We start from the raw sequence: 17,951 nt of genomic DNA, 5'->3' as shown, positions 1-17,951 counted from the left end.
CGCTAAAGTAAACATAACTGAATTGTCACTATCACTAAAGTGCTCACCTACCTCGAAATCTAACACCTGGCCTGGTTTATTAACCAGTACCAAATCCAATGTAGCCTTGCCTTTTGTTGGCCTATCTACATACTGTGTCAGAAACCCTCCTGACAAAACTTAGCCATCTAACATACTCAAACTATAGTGTTTCCAGTCAATATTTGAAAAGTTAAAGTCTTACAAGTTAATATTTAAAAGTTAAAGGAAGGGCTTATGCCTGAAACATTGAATCTTCGGATGCTACCTGACCTGCTGTACTGTTCCAACACAACACTCTTGACAAAGTTAAAGTCCACTATAACAACTACCCTTTTATTTTCACTCATACGGATACATCTTAGCTATCCTTTCCTCTACATCGCTGGAACTTTTCGGAGGCCTATAGGCGGCACGGTGGCACAGTGGTTAGCACTGTTGCCTCACAGTGCCTGAGACCCGGGTTCAATTCCCGCCTCAGGCGACTCACTGTGTGGAGTTTGCACGTTCTCCCCGTGTCTGCGTGGGTTTCCTCCGGGTGCTCCGGTTTCCTCCCACAGTCCAAAGATGTGCAGGCCAGGTGAATTGGCCATGCTAAATTGCCCATAGTGTTAGGTAAGGGGTAAATGTAGATGTAGGGGTATGGGTGGGTTACGCTTCGGCGGGGCGGTGTGGACTTGTTGGGCCGAAGGGCCTGTTTCCACACTGTAAGTAATCTAATCTAATCTAATCTAAAAACCCCCAAAAGGGTGACCTCTCCTGTTTCTAACCTCAGCCCATATTACCTCAGTAGAGGAGTCCTCATCAAAAGCCCTTTCTGCCACTGTAATACTATCCTTGACTAACAATGCCATACCTCCCCCTCTTTTACCACCTTTCCTGTTCTTTCTGAAACATCTAAACCCCAAAACCTGCAACAATGATTCCTTGTCCCTGCTCTATCCAGGTCTCCAAAATGGCCACAACTTTGAAGTCCCAGGTACCAACCTATGCTGCAAGTTCACCTGCCTTATTCCGGGTTCTTCTGCTGTTGAATTAGACACACTTCAAACCGCTTTACTGCCTGCTGGTAGACTCTTGCAACCTTAACCTCACTACTCTCAACCTCCTGTACATTGCAGCTACAATTCAGGTTCCTATCACCCGCCCCCCCCCCCGAATTAGTTTAAACCCTCCCGAAACCACCACCCCCATCCCGGAATATTGGTACCTGTCAATTTTATGTGTGGACCATCCCATTTGTAGAGGTCCCACCTACCCCAGAATGAGCCCCAATTTTCCAGGTATCTGAATCCCTCCCTCCTGCACCATCCTGCAGCCATGTGTTCAACTGCTCTCTCTCCCTATTCCTCGCCTTGCTAGCATGTGGCATGGGTAACAAACCATAGATAACAACTCTGTTTATCCTCGTTCTAAGTTTCCACCCTAGCTCCTTGAATTCCTTACAACCCCATCCCTTTTTCTAACTATGTCATTGGTGCCTATATGGGCCACGACTTGTGGCTGGTCTCCCTGTCCCTTAAGAATCCTGAAAACACAGACCCTGGCACCCGGGAGGCAACACACCAACCGCACGTCTCTCTCGTTCCCACAGAATCTCCTATCTGTCCCAGCTGTGGAATCCCCAATGACTATTGCTCTACTCCCCTCTTCCTTCCCTTCTGAGCAACAGGGCAGACTCTGTGCCAGAGACCTGTAACCCATTGCTTACCCCTAGTAAGTCACTCCCCCAACAGTATCCAAAATGCAATTGAGGGGAATGGCCACAGGGGATCCCTGCACTGTCTCAATGTTCCCTTTCTGTCCCCTGACTGTAACCCTTTTTCATGTACCTGGGGTTAAAACCTCACTGTAACTCCTCTCAGTTACTCCCTCAGCCTCTCAAATGATCCAAAGTTCATCCAGCTCAAGTTCCCTAACGCAGTTTCTGAGGAGCTGGAGTTGAGATTTATTTATTGACAGAAAAGTGACCAGGTGTCTGGCACTCCCTAAATGTAGAGTCCTGCACTCTATGACTAATAATCCATTTACCAGTTCACATCTTAGAATCATAGGATCCTTGCAGTGTTGAAGCAGGCAATTCAGCCTATTGACTCCACATTGACCACGAGTTGAACAGCATCCCACCCAGATTCTTTCTTCCTCCCTTACCCTTTCCATGTAACCCTGCATTTCCCATGGCTAACCGACTTGGTCAGCACATTCCTGAACACTATGGGCAATTTGGCACAGCTAATCTACTTAATCCTTACAGGCCACTCTGTAGATGATGTAGTACCAACCAAGCTTACTCTTGTTCTCTGCTTCACCAAATGTGCTTCTTTAATGGAATTAGAGAAATTTCACAGAAAACAATCTATTTATCACAATTAGTGTTGGCATTTAATATTAATGTCCTAATCTCTTTGATCCAGAATTATCCCAATCGTATCAGACAGGAGGGTAACTGAGCATATCTTTATCTACTACACAATGTAGTTTTCACCCCAACCACAACATCTTGAAGTTAGTGCTTCATATTTCATCTTAGACTGAAGAATACAAATTTATGCAAATAATTTAAACAATGGGATGAACCTCAGCATGATCATGTGTGGGGAACATCCACAAACAAAGGTTTTTAATCAATGGATTTATTCCAAGGTCATCTTTGCTATATATGCGCTAGAACAACTGAAAGCAATGGCTGAAAACCACAATCACCAAATACCCAGCATTAAGAGCAGGGGAAATTTAAAAAGAAACTGGCTCAATATCAGCTGGAATGCACAGCAAAGCTTTATTTTTACTAAATTATGCGATGCATGCTTAAACCACAACTACTAATTTTTACATTCATGATGAATAAATTCATAAAAGTGAGTTGTGAAAACAAACATAAATGGAAATTTAAGCCATCTCAGAGCAGAAACAAACCAGAATATTAAGCAGATCTTCTTTTCCCACATGATCTCAGAGACACAGTGGTGCCTGTTGAGGTGGAGTGAGACCAGTTCCTCACAATCAAGATATAAGCTATGTGTATTCATCAAAAACACTGGTACGTGTAATTTCTCCTGGACTAGATTTGATCACCTGATGGAATTGGAAAACAGCTTTTTGGAGAATGTTATTCCCTATTGTCCATTGTTTCTCTTTATTGTCTCTCAGGAGATCAGCTGACTGCAGGGTGGAAATATCTGTTGCAATACTTTAGCCATCATTGCGGGGGGGGGGCGGGCAGTCTTGATGGATCAACTTTTTTTTTAACCTACTCCGAGTTTTAAATGCCAATGTTGCCCTAATTCCCCATCACACCAACTCCAAGGTTCATTTTGTCAATTACTAATATTCTGCAGCGATCAAGTGAAAGCGTTATGAGATCACTTTTCAATGGTATCAGACGAACAATAAAATGGTCAGGACTAAGGCAGATATATAGATATATTGCCAGTAAGGAATTAATGCAACTGAAATTTTCTTACACAAATGAAGCAAGTGTTCTTAACAGAACCCATGAACATAATAATATAAACACACTTTCAGACAGATGTAACTACTGGATTAACCAGTATTTGTATGACATTATAGGTATATTACAAAACACAATCTTGATACATGTGCCTACAGTCAAGACATACGTCAATTCCAGAGAACAGGCATTCAAGTTTACAGAGATACAAAATATTGAAATTATTCAAAATTAAAGCTTATTATGTAGTTTAGATGCTACGGTGCTGTCTTCTATATTACTATATAGAAAGTTTTCTAGTTTCCCAGATCTATATAAGTTTTCTACATCTATATTAAGGGCACTTCATTGTAATCATGTGCAAATAAATTTGTAGTGATACTTGGCAGCACCATCATTCGGACAAAACTAAAGCGACATATTATTCTGTAACTATTAATGCAATAACATCAGAATTTGATGATACCACCCTCACCTCAGTCCAACACCAGCACTTCCACATCATATCAGGTTTTGTTGAACAAAATAAATGACCTTTTTAAATGGTCAGTCGATTTAAAAATCCCAAACATTTAAGTGCTTCGTTCTGATGTTCAGTTGTACTGATTTTCTCTCCACAGAATTTTCCCAAATTCCAACATAAAAATTTGCAGAATTTCAAGTTCAGATCACATTTCTATGATATTTTGAGATAGTTAATCACTGTGCCTGCTCACTGCCCAGATTGAATTAATCACCATGGTGAGTTTCCACAATTGCACTCATTTTCACACCATCTAAAAAGGTCTTTAATAAACTCTCTTGTTTTTATATTAAAGGTGTAATATGCCATCAGACACCTTTTAAAACTCAGAATAAAACTGATACTGTACACCACTAACTCACAACTGATGCAGTGTAGTCACTTTCACTTAAAGTGCTAGATCAAACATTAATTAATTTTTTGTGATAAACCCAATTGCAGCTCAATAAAACTGCACCAGTTACCACTTCAGATATTTTAAGGAATATTTTTAATTCAAATGTAAAGAAAATGTCTAAAACAGCCCTATTGTACCAGTTCATGGAAGATAATATGTATATAATATTGAGGGAAAAATTTAAAGAGCAAACACTTCCATGAACTGATGCAATTTTGAACATTACTTTATGTCTAAATATTGATTGCACCCACAAAGCATAATCTGTGGCTAAGAGTTCAAACTAGTGATTATTTAAGATATATTGGATGATATTGAGGCACACGGAGATGTCAATGCATCAACAATGTAAATGGGATAATTTTACTTCTCTTGGGGGCTATAATTAAAAGCAAGTAAGTCACGGTTTTCCCCGAGGGTTCAGTCTGTATAAGTCAGGTGACCCTAGGGTTCAATTTATTTATAGAAAATAACAGCAGATCTGGCAGCATCTGTGGACAGAGAAACAGAGTTAACATTTCGTATCCAGTAAGACATTTCTGCGGAACTTTTCTCTCCAGAGATGCTCTTAGATCTGCTGAATTTCTCCAGAAGCTACTTTGCATATCAGATCTCCAGTATATCACAATACTTCATTTTTATTTCAGTCTGTACAATTCAGTTGTCACCGAGGGTTCAGTCTGTAAGATTGAGCAGTAGCTTTACTGGTTTAAGTGTAGCCAGTGTGAACAAAGATGGTTCTAATATTCCACAGTTACAGCTTTAGTTCGTAGATATTCATGAAGAGCTTCCTCACCTAAAAATGGAAAAAAAAAGATTTAGATTTAGAAACTTCAGAAATCTTGAAATCAAACACCCAGATGATCAGGTTGTCTTCTTCTGTAACAGGAAAGGAGCAGTCACTTTATTGGGGGTTTTCTACGCGCCCCTCCAACAGCAACAGAGACACGGAGGAGCAGATTGGGAGGAAGATTTTGGAAAGCTGCAGAAGTAACAGGATTATTGTCATGGGTGACTTTAACTTCCCTAATATTGATTAGAATCTCCTTAGTTCAAATAGTTTGGATGGGGCAGATTTTGCCAGGTGTGTTCAGGAAGAATCCCTGATTCAATATGCAGTTAGGCAGACTAGAGGGAAGACCATATTGGATCTGGTGCTTGGCAATGACCCAGGTCAGGTGTCAGATCTCTTGGTGGGACAGCATTTTGGTGACAGTGATCACAACTCCCTGACTTTTACTATAGTCACGGAGAGGGATAGGAGCAGACTGTATAAGAAAGTATTTAATTGGGAGAGGGGGAATTACAATGCTTTTGGCAGGAACTGGGGTGCCCAAATTGGGAACAAATGTTCTCAGGTAAATGCACAACAGAAATGTGGAGGTTGTTTAGGAAACATTCGCTGATAGTGCTGGACAAGTTTGTCCCACTGAGGCAAGAAAGGGATGGTAGATTGAAAGAACGTTGGGTGACAAGGGATGTGCAACATCTAGTCAAGAGGAAGAAAGAAGCTTACTTAAGGTTGAGGAGGCAAGGATCAGACAGGGATTTCAAGGGTTACAAGGTAGCCAGGAAGGAACTGAAGAATGGGCTTAGGAGAGCTAGAAGGGGGCATGAAAAGGCTTTAGCAGGTAGGACTAAGGAAAACCCAAAGGCAATCTACACTTATGTGAGGAACAAGAGGATGGCCAGAGTGAGGGTAGGGCCAATCAGGGATAGTGGAGGGAATTTGTGCCTGGAGTTGGAGGAGGTAGGGAAGGTCCTTAATAACTACTTTGCTTCAGTATCCACTAATGAGAGTGACCTTGTTATTTGTGAGGACAGCGTGAAACAGGCTGATATACTCAAACAGGTTGATGTTAAGAAGGAGGATATGCTGAAAATTTTGAAAAATATGAGGATAGATAAACCCCCTGGGCCAGACGGGATACACCCAAGGTTCTTACAGGAAGCGAGGGAATTCACTGCTGCACCTTTGGCGATGATCTTTGCGTCCTCATTGTCCACTGAAATAGTACCAGATGATTGGAGGGTGGTAAATGTTATTCTTTGTTCAAGAAAGGGATTAAGTTAACCCTGGGAATTACAGACCAGTCACAGTCTTGTGTCTGTGGTGGACAAATTATTGGAGAGGATTCTGAGAGACAGGATTTATGATTACTTGGAAAACTATAGTTTGATTAGAGATAGTCAGCATGGCTTTGAGAGGGGTAGGTCATGCCTCGCAAGCCTTATTGAATTATTTGAGCATGTGACAAAACATATTGATTTAGATAGAGCAGTGGATGTGGTGTGCATAGATTTTAACAAGGCATTTGATAAGGCTCATTCAGAAAGGAGGCATTGGATACAGTGAAATTTGGCTGTCTGGATACGGAATTGGCTGGCCATAGAAGACAGAGGGTGGTAGTTGATGGCAAGTATTCACTCTGGAGCTCGGTGACCAGTTGTGTTCCACAGGGATCTGTTCTGGGTCCTCTGCTCTTTGTGATTTTTATGAATAACTTAGATGAGAAAGTGGAAGGATGGGTTAGTAAGTCTGCCAATAGCACAATGGTTGGTGAGGTGGTGGATAGTGTGGAGGGCTGTTGTAGGTTGCAATGGGACATTGACAGGATGTAGAACTGGGCTGAGGAGTGGCAGATGGAGTTCAACGTGGAAAAGTGTGAAGTGATTCATTTTTGAAGGTCAAATTTGAATGCAAAACATAGGGTTAAATTCAAGATTCTTGGCAGTGTGGAGGAATAGAGGGATCTTTGGTTTCTTGTCCATAGATCCCTGAAAGTTGCCACCCAAGTTGATAGGGTTGTTAAGAAGGGTTGTTGGCTTTCATTAGCGGGGGTTGAATTTAAGAGCTGTGAGGTTATGCTGCAGTTCTGTAGAGCCCTGGTTAGACCACACTTGGAATATTGTGTTCAGATCTGGTCGCCTCATTACAGAAAGAATGTGGAAGCTCAAGAGGAGATTTGTCAGGATGCTGCCTGGACTGGAGGGCATGTCTTATGAAGAAAGGTTGAGGGAGTGAAGTAGGGTGAGAGGTGAATTGATACAGGTGTACAAGATGATGACAGGCATAGATAGAGGGAATAGTCAGAGACCTTTTCCAGGCCAGAAATGGCTATCATAGGGGGCATAATTTTAAGGTGACTGGAAGAAGGTTTTAGGGATGATGTCAGAGGTCAGTTCTTTACGCAGAGAATGGTGGGCATGTGGAATGCACAGCCAGTGGCGATAGTAGAGTCAGATACATTAGACACATTTAAGTGACTCTTAAATAGGCACATGGATGATAATAAACTGTAGGGGACGTAGGTTAGTTTGATCTTAGAGTAGGATAAAAGATCAGCACAACATCAAGGACTGAAGGGCCTGTACTATCCTGAAATGTTCTAATTAATTTCTCACGATTTTCTTTTAGACTCACTCTGCAAATTTATGTTGCCTCTCAAATTAGTGCATAATGGTCCAAATGTTCAGTCACTCTGTCCTTGTATAAGATTCTAGGAACTGTCCCGCAACTGATATTAGACTCAGAAACCTGTTAAACAGCATAAATGACATCAGTCAGTTTCCCATCCAAAGGGGCAATTTGTGACATTTTGGACGATCAGTTTTCTCACTTCATTCTTTTAACATCCTGGAGAGTTGGCTACCTTTATAATCTTTTTAGTTTTGCTGTAATATTATTTTATTTGTATTTAATCCCGTTAGTTCCTCCTCACGCTTTATTTCCAGGTTTCTCAGGTACTTTGTCCTCAACATTTACTGTGAAGACATATACAAAATAGCTATTAAAAAGAATGAAAACAGAAGATCCTGAGGAGAATTTATGGTTGGATATTGACTGGAAGGGACTAAAACTAAGAACATGGTTTAAAACTTGTGGATCGTCCACTTAAAAGTGATGGGATTTTTCCTCACAGAGTGTCATTGACCTGTGAAATTCTCCTTCCCAGAAAAAAAAAGAATATCTGTCATTAAGGCAGATTAGATAGATCTTTGATTGGCAAAGAGGTAGACATGACAGGAGAGTGGAGTTGAAACCACATGCAAGTCAGCCATGATTGTCACAGAGTCATAAAGAATAGAAACAGGCCCTTCGGCCCATCATGTCTTTGTTGACCAACAAACATCAAGATACCCTAATCCCACTTAGCTGCAATTATTTTATAGCCTTCAATGTCTTGGCATTTTAAGTACTCATCCAGATGCTTCTTGAATGTTGTGTGAGCACTTGGCTCCACCACCCTCTCAGGTAGCACGTTCTATATATCTACCACCCTCTGGGTGAAAACAAGTTCCTCAGATCTTGAAAGCACATGCTCCTTTTGAACAGGCTTGAGTGGCTGAATGGCCACACTCATTCCATGTATATACGTCCTTATTTAACATGCCTGCCATTTTCTGGTTTACAATTACAATATTACTTGTGTCTTTAAGGAATTTCTGCACCTCTCTCTGATTCTCAAAATATTAGCAAAATCCCTCAGCATTGTCCCTGATTTTTGTTTTATCTCTTTGCTGTTTTTCCAGAATCTTCCAGTGCATGCAATCTCCACTCATATGCCTTTGCACAAGATTAGATTAGCTTCCCTACAGTGTAGAAACAGGCCCTTCGGCCCAACAAGTCCACACCAACCCTCTGAAGAGCAACACACCCAGATCCATTCCCCTCCGTTCACCCCTGACTAATGCACCGAACACTATGGGCAATGTAGCATCTTTGGACTGTGGGAGAAAACCCACACAGACACGGGGAGAATGTGCAAACTCCACACAGACAGTCGCCTGAGGTGGGAATTGAACCCAGGTCCCTGGCGCTGTGAGGCAGCAGTGCTAACCACTGTGCCACCGTGCCACCCCTCTTTCAGTTGCACACTGTGTCTCGCCTCTGTTCCCCACATTTCTGCTCGCTGATTTTAAAAACAGTTCCAAATTTGAAAATAGCTCACCTGACATCAACTCCACATCTCAAAAATAGGAGCAGGAGTAGGCCATTAGATCCTTCAAGCCTGTTCTGCCATTCAATATGATCAGGACTGTTCCCGCTTTCTCCCCTTATCCTTTAATCCCTTTAGCTCTAAGAACTATACCTAAGTTCTTCTTGAAAACTTCCAATATTTTGTCCTCAGCCACTTTCTGTGGCAGAAAATTTCACAGGCTCACCACTCTCTGGGTGAAGAAATTTCTCCTCATCCCAGTCCTAAATGGCCTACCCCGTACTCTTAAACTGTGACTCCTAATTCTGGACTATCTAGTTATTGGGATCATCCTTCCTGCGTTTAACCTACCCAGTCCAATTAGAATTTTACATGTATATATGAGATTCTCTCTTTTTCTTCTGAACTCAAGGGAATATAATCCTAACCAATCCAATCTCCTAAGCAGAAAGGATAAAGAAATATAGATTCCTAAATAGAGAATTATGGTTAGGAATCTACAGAACAGACATCACTTCTGCAAACTTAATGAGACTGAGATAGGAAGACAGAGACAAACCAACTTTTTTTGCAACATGTCTTCAAATAGCTTCTTTCACCTCTCAGTCTGCTGAATATTGAAGTCACATGTTAATTATATTGGCAAACCATACACTATTTACAATCAGAATCTGGATTAGATTGCTAGGAATGGGACACATGTTGACTTAATGACTCAATAGCAGCTGGAAACTTAGTTCCTTCCAAGTATGACAGAGGGAGAATGTTTAAACATGCTGCTAGTTAATGTTAAAATTATTTGGCCTACAATCTTAATGAGAAAGCAAAGGAAGAGTGACGTGACTTAGAAGGTGCAGTGTCGATATCAAAATAGAATGTAACGCTTTCTATAAATCACAAACGAAGCTGCAAACAGCTATTGACAGAATGTGCATAAAGTGGCAAATGGAATTAAACAAATTTGAGGTGAAACACATCAATAAAAAACACAACAAAACAAAACATAATCTAAGCCCAATATCTGTAGGAAGCACATTCCTTGAGAAGATCCTGAGAGCTAAGATATACATGCACTTGGAAAGATGAAGGGCTTTTGCCTGAAATGTCGATTTTCCTGTTCCATGAATGCTGCCTGACCTGCTGTGCTTTTCTGGCATCACACTCTCGACTATAATCTCCAGCATCTGCAGTCCTCACTTTGGCCCATTTGGATAAGAGTAGTCGGCATGGCTATGTGCATGGGAGATCATGCCTCACGAATTTGATAAGAGTTTGTTGCTGAGGTGACCAGGAAGTTTGATGAGGACAGGGCATTTGATGTAAGCTATATAGATTTCAGTAAGGCCTTTGATAAGGTTCCACATGATAGACTGCTCTAGAAGGTTAGATTGCATAGAATACACAGGGAGCTGGCAAATTGGATACAAAATTGGCTTGATGGTCGGAAGAAGAGGGTAATAGTAGAAGGATGCTTGTTGGACTGGAGGCCTGTGACTTGTGGAATGCCTCAGGGGTCGATGCTAGGCCCATTGCTGTTTGTTATCGATATCAACGATTTGGATCAGAATGTACAAGGCATGATTAGGAAGTTTGCAGCTGACACTAAAATAGGCAGTATCGTGGACAGCGAGGAAGGTTATCAGAAATTGCAGCAGGATCTTGATCAGCTGGGAAGTGGGTTAAGAATGGAGTTTAATATAGATAAGTGCGAGGTCTTGTATATTGGAAAGTCAAATCAAGGTAGGAGTTTCATGGTAAATGGTAGTGCTTTAAGGAGTGCAGTGGAAGAAAGGGACCTTGCAGTTCAGGTGCACAGTTCTCTGAGAGTGGAGTCACAGGTAGACAGGGCAGTGAAGAAGGCTTTTGGCACACTGGGCCCTTCATCAGTTAGGGCATTGAGTTTAGAAGTTGGGAAGTTATGTTGCAGTTGTACAGGACATTGATGAGGCCACACTTGGAGTATTGTGTTCAGTTTTGGTCACCTTGCAATAGGAACGATGTTATTAAATTGGAAAAAGTACAGAATAAATTCATAAGGATGTTGCCAGGACTCAACAGTCTGAATTACAGGTAGACGTTGGACAAGTTAGGACATTCTTCTTTAGAAGGTTAGAGACTGAGGGAGGATCTTACAGAAGTGTATAAGATCATGAGAGGCATGAATAAGGTAAATGCGCTCAATCTTTTTCCCAGAATTGGGGAATTGAGGACTAATTTATGGTTAGAGGAGAAAGAATATAAGGGAACCTGAGGGGCAACTCTTTTACACAGTGAGTGGTATACATATGGAACGAGCTGCCAGTAGAAGTGGTTGAGGCGGGTACATTAACAAGATTTAAAAGGTATTTAGATAAATGCATGGACAGGAAATGTTTAGAAAGATATGGGTAAGTGCATGGAAATAGGATAGCGTGGATGGACATTTTGGCCAGCATGGCCAAGTTTGGGCGTAAGAGGCAGTCTCTGTGCTTTAGGACTCTATGGCTCTATGAATGGAAATAGGCTCAGCGTTATGGAAGGGCGGAGGAAATTGGAGAATAGGTACACCATTGCCACAGTTTGATAAGGCTGCAAAAATAAACAAGAATACTATGTTCTACCACATGCAGCAAAAAGTTGCTCCATCATGATTCGGCATTCAAAAAAAACGAGCAAAACCAGAGTCAATCCCCCAGAAGGAGCTCCCACATACTCAGTCCTGGAACTTAATATAACACAACTGCCTGGTCATAGAGTGAATGCTGCAACAGAATGCTGCCATTAAAAACCTTATGACCAACACAAGCTGTGTTTCTGAATAAAGTTTAAACTTACCCAGATCTTTTCCAAATCCAGACTGTTTGAAACCCCCAAAGGGAGCTGCAACATCAGTTTTATTATATGTGTTGATAAATACAGTTCCAGCATCAAGTCCATCGCTCACGTACATTGCTTTTCCAATGTCCTGTGTGAAAACCCCTGACGCTAAACCAAACTCAGTATCATTTGCCCGATGCAACACTCCATCAACATCTCTGTAACCAATATAAAGAGAGTAAAATCAGTGCTTCACATTGGACTGTACATTTCATCTCATAACCACAAATATTTCTTCAAATATAAAGCATAGTAGAAAAATACTTGCATTAGATAACAGGTTTATAAAAGAAAGAGCATTAAGAATGAACTGAAAAAGTAAGTGAGAGGTCAAAAGCAGTGAATTTTAATAGATTACTAAGAAATATGTGTGAATCCAGGAAGTGTTTTTTTTAAGTAAGCAAGTGACCACACAAAAATGATGCTAAAAACAGGAGTGACTACTGTTATAAAGCAGAGGTTGACCCCCTTCTGAGAACCAAAACTGAAACACCCAAAGAGGAGCGCCTCACCCTGTTAAAAGGAGTGTGAGAAAGGGTGTAATCCATTTTCATCAAATTTTAGTGGTTAAATAAAAGAAACTCCTGACATTCACTTCACAATCAACAAGCGACAATTTATTTATTTAACTCTTGACAGTGAACAACTTAACTAAACTATTAGAAACTGAACAATCCCCTTCCAGCTACTAACTCTTTTGAAATAATGCAAAATTTGAATGGTATGCTGTTCCAATAAATATAAGTCTCATTCATATACAAAGAAAAGAGTTTAGTCTCGAAATTACAGCCAGATTACATGCCTTCTGGAATTTTCTGTGCCTACTTCATCGCTTCTGTCAGGAACATCTTCTCCTCCATTGGTATTGTTATCAGTTGGATGGTGCTTTGTCTAATACATAGATGACTGTGACTGCCAATTTCTCTCTTGAGAGAGAGATGAGAGCTGAGAGCTTTTACCTCTGGCAGGATGGCAGCTAGCTCTGTAGATTTTTCAACTGCCCCCTTCTTTCATACCTTGATGACCTATCAATATTTTTACAATCGGATTGGCCCGAGGTTGTCAAAATCATCAGGTTTAAATTTGCTAGGTTTTTAGTACCTAAGGGCCTGATTTAAATTGAGTGGCTAAATTTAAAACCTGTTGTCTTGACAAAAACTGCTGCTGGGCCTACTAACTGTCGTGCCTTTTGATACAAATGTTTCAGTTCGGGCTGTCTATGTACCGGCAAACTCAAACTGCTGCCAGACGTCCATTTTAACTCTAAGCATAGAAAAAAACACCATCTTTTAACAGAACCACACAATACATTCCCCATTTTACAATTTTACAAACACCAACTTCACAACACTACAGACCAAAAAGGCAATCTTCTGAAGCAGAGAGTATGGCTATGGTGATGAGTGAGCACTTTGAATCCAATTTCTTTCAAGAAAATATGGGCGGCACGGTGGCACAGTGGTTAGCACTGCTGCCTCACAGCACCAGAGACCCGAGTTCAATTCCCGCCTCAGGCGACTGACTGTGTGGAGTTTGCACGTTCTCCCCGTGTCTGCGTGGGTTTCCTCCGGGTGCTCCGGTTTCCTCCCACAGTCCAAAGATGTGCAGGCCAGGTGAATTGGCCACGCTAAATTGCCCATAGTGTTAGGTAAGGGGTATGGGTGGGTCGCGCTTCGGCGGGGCGGAGTGGACTTGTTGGGCCGAAGGGCCTGTTTCCACACTGTAAGTAATCTAATCTAATCTAATCTTTATTCAAAAGGATACTGCCTCTGTAGCAGTGAAATAGAAATTGGACAGAATGGAAATTCACTCTCAAATAGAGTTTGGAATATGATAGGGGAATCGCTCTGGGTGAGTTACTCTTCGGAGGGTCGGTATGACTTGTTGGGTCAAATGACCTATTTCCACACTGTAGGGATTGTATTGTATTATATTTTATTATATTTTTGGTTTGGATATTTGGGGAACTGCTATTGATGCAGACTTGGATATGGGGAGCATATTTCAAAGTTTATAGATGACAAAATGCAAATACTTAAGAGGATTTAACAATGACAGACATTCAGAGGGTAAAATTTACCATAACTGTTAAATGATTTATTCTAGTCTAATGAATGAGACACTAAATGATCTAATTTTAGATGGGATGCAGAGAAACAGAGAGTCCTGTGGCAAGTAAGGGTGAGTGTGTGCACATATATATACTAACTGAGCACATTGAGAAGGCTGTTAAAACCTTTTGTTTCATACAGGCATATAGTAGAAACGAAAGGAAGTTGGCAAAATCTTAGTACTTTGGTTAGACCATACTAAATTTCGGCACTACAGTTTAAAAGGGACAGTAATGCACTTCGTTGGGTTTTGTCTGTCAGCCCATGTAATATATACCAGAAGACTGGATTCTTGGTGAGTCACATGTCTCCAAGTTTATTCACAACACTAACTACTTTTTGCACTTGTATGAATAGTCTGGGTTGTGTTCTTATTGAAGTCACTGTCACTGCAAACACTGAAGTGACTGACCACACACTGAATCCATTCAGAGAATGTCTAAAAACAAGGCAGTACCTGTACATTAGAATGTCATATACAAAGAACAAAGAACAAAGAAAATTTACAGCCCAGGAACAGGCCCTTTGGCCCTCTAAGCCTGAGCCAATCCAAATGTACTATCTAAATCTGTTGGTCAATTCCTAAGCATTTGTAACCCTCTGCTCCCTACGTACTCATGCATCTATCCAGACACATCTTAAATGAATCTACCTGCTGGCAACATGTTCCAAACATCCACCACCCTCTTTGTGAAGTACTTGTCCCGTGTATCCCCCTTAAACTTTCCACCTCTCACCTTGAACGCGTGACGTCTGGTTATTGAATCCTTCACCCTGGGAAAAAGCTTGTCTCTATCCACCCTGTCTATACCCTTCATGATTTTGTAAACCTCAATCAGGTCTCCCTTCAATCTCGTTTTTTCTCGTGAAAATAAACCTAACCTACTCAATCTCTCTTCATAGCTAGCACCTTCCATACCAGGCAACATTCTCATAAACCTTCTCTTCACCCTCTCCAAAGTGTCCACATCCTTTTGGTAATGTGGCAACCAGAACTGTATACAATATTCTAAATGCAGCCGAACCAATGTCTTGTACCAGGATGGCTGGTCTGGCATCTCTGGAAATATGATAAAACTTTGGGAAGGTTACAGTGAACATTTGATGTAATAGGGATGTGGGACTAGCTAGGTTGAGGGTCTTTAGGTCTGTGGGGAAACCAGAAGAGCTGAGTTTCTTATTGTTAGGACAGAGAAGGTTAAAAGGAAATTTAAGTGAGGTGTTCAAAACCTTGAAAGGTTTGATAGGTTAAATATGAGAAACTGCCTCCAGTGGTAAAACCAGATCTTTTGATTTGAGGTGATAGCAAAAGAATCACAAGTTCTTATAACCTGGCTGTGCTGAACGAAGGGCTGATGCAAGAGATTAAATGATAACATTCAAAAGGGAGTTGGATGAAAATGAAGGAAAACTCTGATGTACAAAGAGTTAGGGGCGTGGGACTAACTAGGGTAGCTTTTCTAAAGAGCCAGTCCAGGTGTGATAGCCTGAATGGTCTCTTTCTGTATTGCACCATTTTAGATTAGGAAATCTTGAACAAAATCTCTCAAAATACAGCTAAATCTTCAATTCTCATAGAAACAGTTCTTGCCTTTGATATACTGTGAACAGGAGAGGTTTCCAGTTTGCCTGCACACCCTCAGTTGCTTCTCATCAATTCCTCAGTCACTATCTATCATCCCCATGCAGTCTCTACCGTAACCACCACCATGAGAGAGAGAGAGAGAGAGAGAGAGAGAGATAGAGAGAGAAAAAGAGAGAGAGAGAGAAAGAGAGAGAGAGAGAGAGAGAGGGAGAGAAGACAGTAGAGTTTATTGTCACCATGTGTTGTGCCTGTACCATTATGCTACAATCTTATTTGGTTTTGAACTTACTGGCTGGACACTTAACTTGCCTCCTTGTCCATACACCTTGCCAGAGTGGGAGTGGCAGTGAACTGGACACACTAAGAAGGGAAAAGATTATGGGAACAGCCATAGAAGATCTGGAGAAGTATGTTTAAGGAGTACCCTCTACAGCTGAAGTGGAAAAGATTGTAATGGATTGAGGTTAGTGACAGAGTCTTGCCGTCTATTTTCCTGTACCAAACTCAAGGAATCTCGTCTATGGCTGAGTCATTTAGAACATAGAACATAGAACATAGAACATAGAACATAGAACAATACAGCACAGAACAGGCCCTTCGGCCCACGATGTTGTGCCGAACTTCTATCCTAGATTAAGCACCCATCCATGTACCTATCCAAATGCCGCTTAAAGGTCGCCAATGAATCTGACTCTACCACTCCCACGGGCAGCGCATTCCATGCCCCCACCACTCTCTGGGTGAAGAACCCACCCCTGACATCTCCCCTATACCATCCACCCTTCACCTTAAATTTATGTCCCCTTGTAACACTCTGTTGTACCCGGGGAAAAAGTTTCTGATTGTCTACTCTATCTATTCCTCTGATCATCTTATAAACCTCTATCAAGTCACCCCTCATCCTTCGCCGTTCCAACGAGAAAAGGCCGAGAACTCTCAACCTATCCTCGTACGACCTACTCTCCATTCCAGGCAACATCCTGGTAAATCTTCTCTGCACCCTCTCCAAAGCTTCCACATCTTTCCTAAAGTGAGGCGACCAGAACTGCACACAGTACTCCAAATGTGGCCTAACCAAAGTCCTGTACAGCTGCAACATCACCTCACGACTCTTGAATTCAATCCCTCTGCTAATGAACGATAATACTCCATAGGCCTTCTTACAAACTCTATCCACCTGAGTGGCAACCTTCAAAGATCTATGTACATAGACCCCAAGATCCCTCTGTTCCTCCACCTGACCAAGAACCCTACCATTAACCCTGTATTCCGCATTCTTATTTGTTCTTCCAAAATGGACAACTTCACACTTGGCAGGGTTGAACTCCATCTGCCACTCCTCAGCCCAGCTCTGCATCTTATCTAAGTCCCTCTGCAGCCGACAACAGCCCTCCTCACTGTCCACAACTCCACCTATCTTTGTATCATCTGCAAATTTACTGACCCACCCTTCGACTCCCTCATCTAAGTCATTAATAAAAATTACAAACAGCAGAGGACCCAGAACTGATCCCTGCGGAACTCCACTTGTAACTGGACTCCATGCTGAAAATTTACCATCTACTACCACTCTCTGCCTTCGACCGGTTAGCCAGTTTTCTATCCAATTGGCCAAATTTCCCTCTATCCCATGCCTCCTGACTTTCCGCATAAGCCTACCATGGGGAACCTTATCAAATGCCTTACTAAAATCCATGTACACTACATCCACTGCTCTACCCTCATCCACATGCTTGGTCACCTCCTCGAAGAATTCAATAAGACTTGTAAGGCAAGACCTACCCTTCACAAATCCGTGCTGGCTGTCCCTAATCAAGCAGTGCCGTTCCAGATACTCGTAAATCCTATCCCTCAGTACCCTTTCCATTACTTTGCCTACCACAGAAGTAAGACTAACTGGCCTGTAATTCCCGGGGTTATCCCTATTCCCTTTTTTGAACAGGGGCACAACATTTGCTACTCTCCAGTCCCCTGGTACCACCCCCGTTGCCAGTGAAGACGAGAAGATCATTGCCAACGGTACTGCAATTTCCTCTCTTGCTTCCCACATAATCCTAGGATATATCCCGT

General features: G+C 41.7%; 1 protein-coding gene across 1 annotated transcript in view; it reads right to left on the bottom strand.

Moving 5' to 3' along the window:
* Positions 1 to 2,778: 2,778 nt before the first annotated feature.
* Positions 2,779 to 17,951, bottom strand: part of LOC140466792 (mitochondrial 10-formyltetrahydrofolate dehydrogenase-like) — a 144,819-nt gene continuing 129,646 nt past the window's right edge. The window contains exons 22-23 of the mRNA XM_072562431.1: positions 12,144 to 12,343; positions 2,779 to 5,185 (exon numbers count right to left, since the gene is read on the bottom strand). Coding sequence (XP_072418532.1) covers positions 5,130 to 5,185; positions 12,144 to 12,343 — 256 coding nt within the window. The 3' untranslated portion in view covers positions 2,779 to 5,129. The remainder of the gene's footprint in view (positions 5,186 to 12,143; positions 12,344 to 17,951) is intronic.

Source organism: Chiloscyllium punctatum, chromosome 44 (assembly GCF_047496795.1).
Source record: "Chiloscyllium punctatum isolate Juve2018m chromosome 44, sChiPun1.3, whole genome shotgun sequence".
In the NCBI taxonomy this organism is placed as follows: Eukaryota; Metazoa; Chordata; class Chondrichthyes; order Orectolobiformes; family Hemiscylliidae; genus Chiloscyllium; species Chiloscyllium punctatum.
This window is presented reverse-complemented; position numbering and strand designations above follow the sequence as displayed.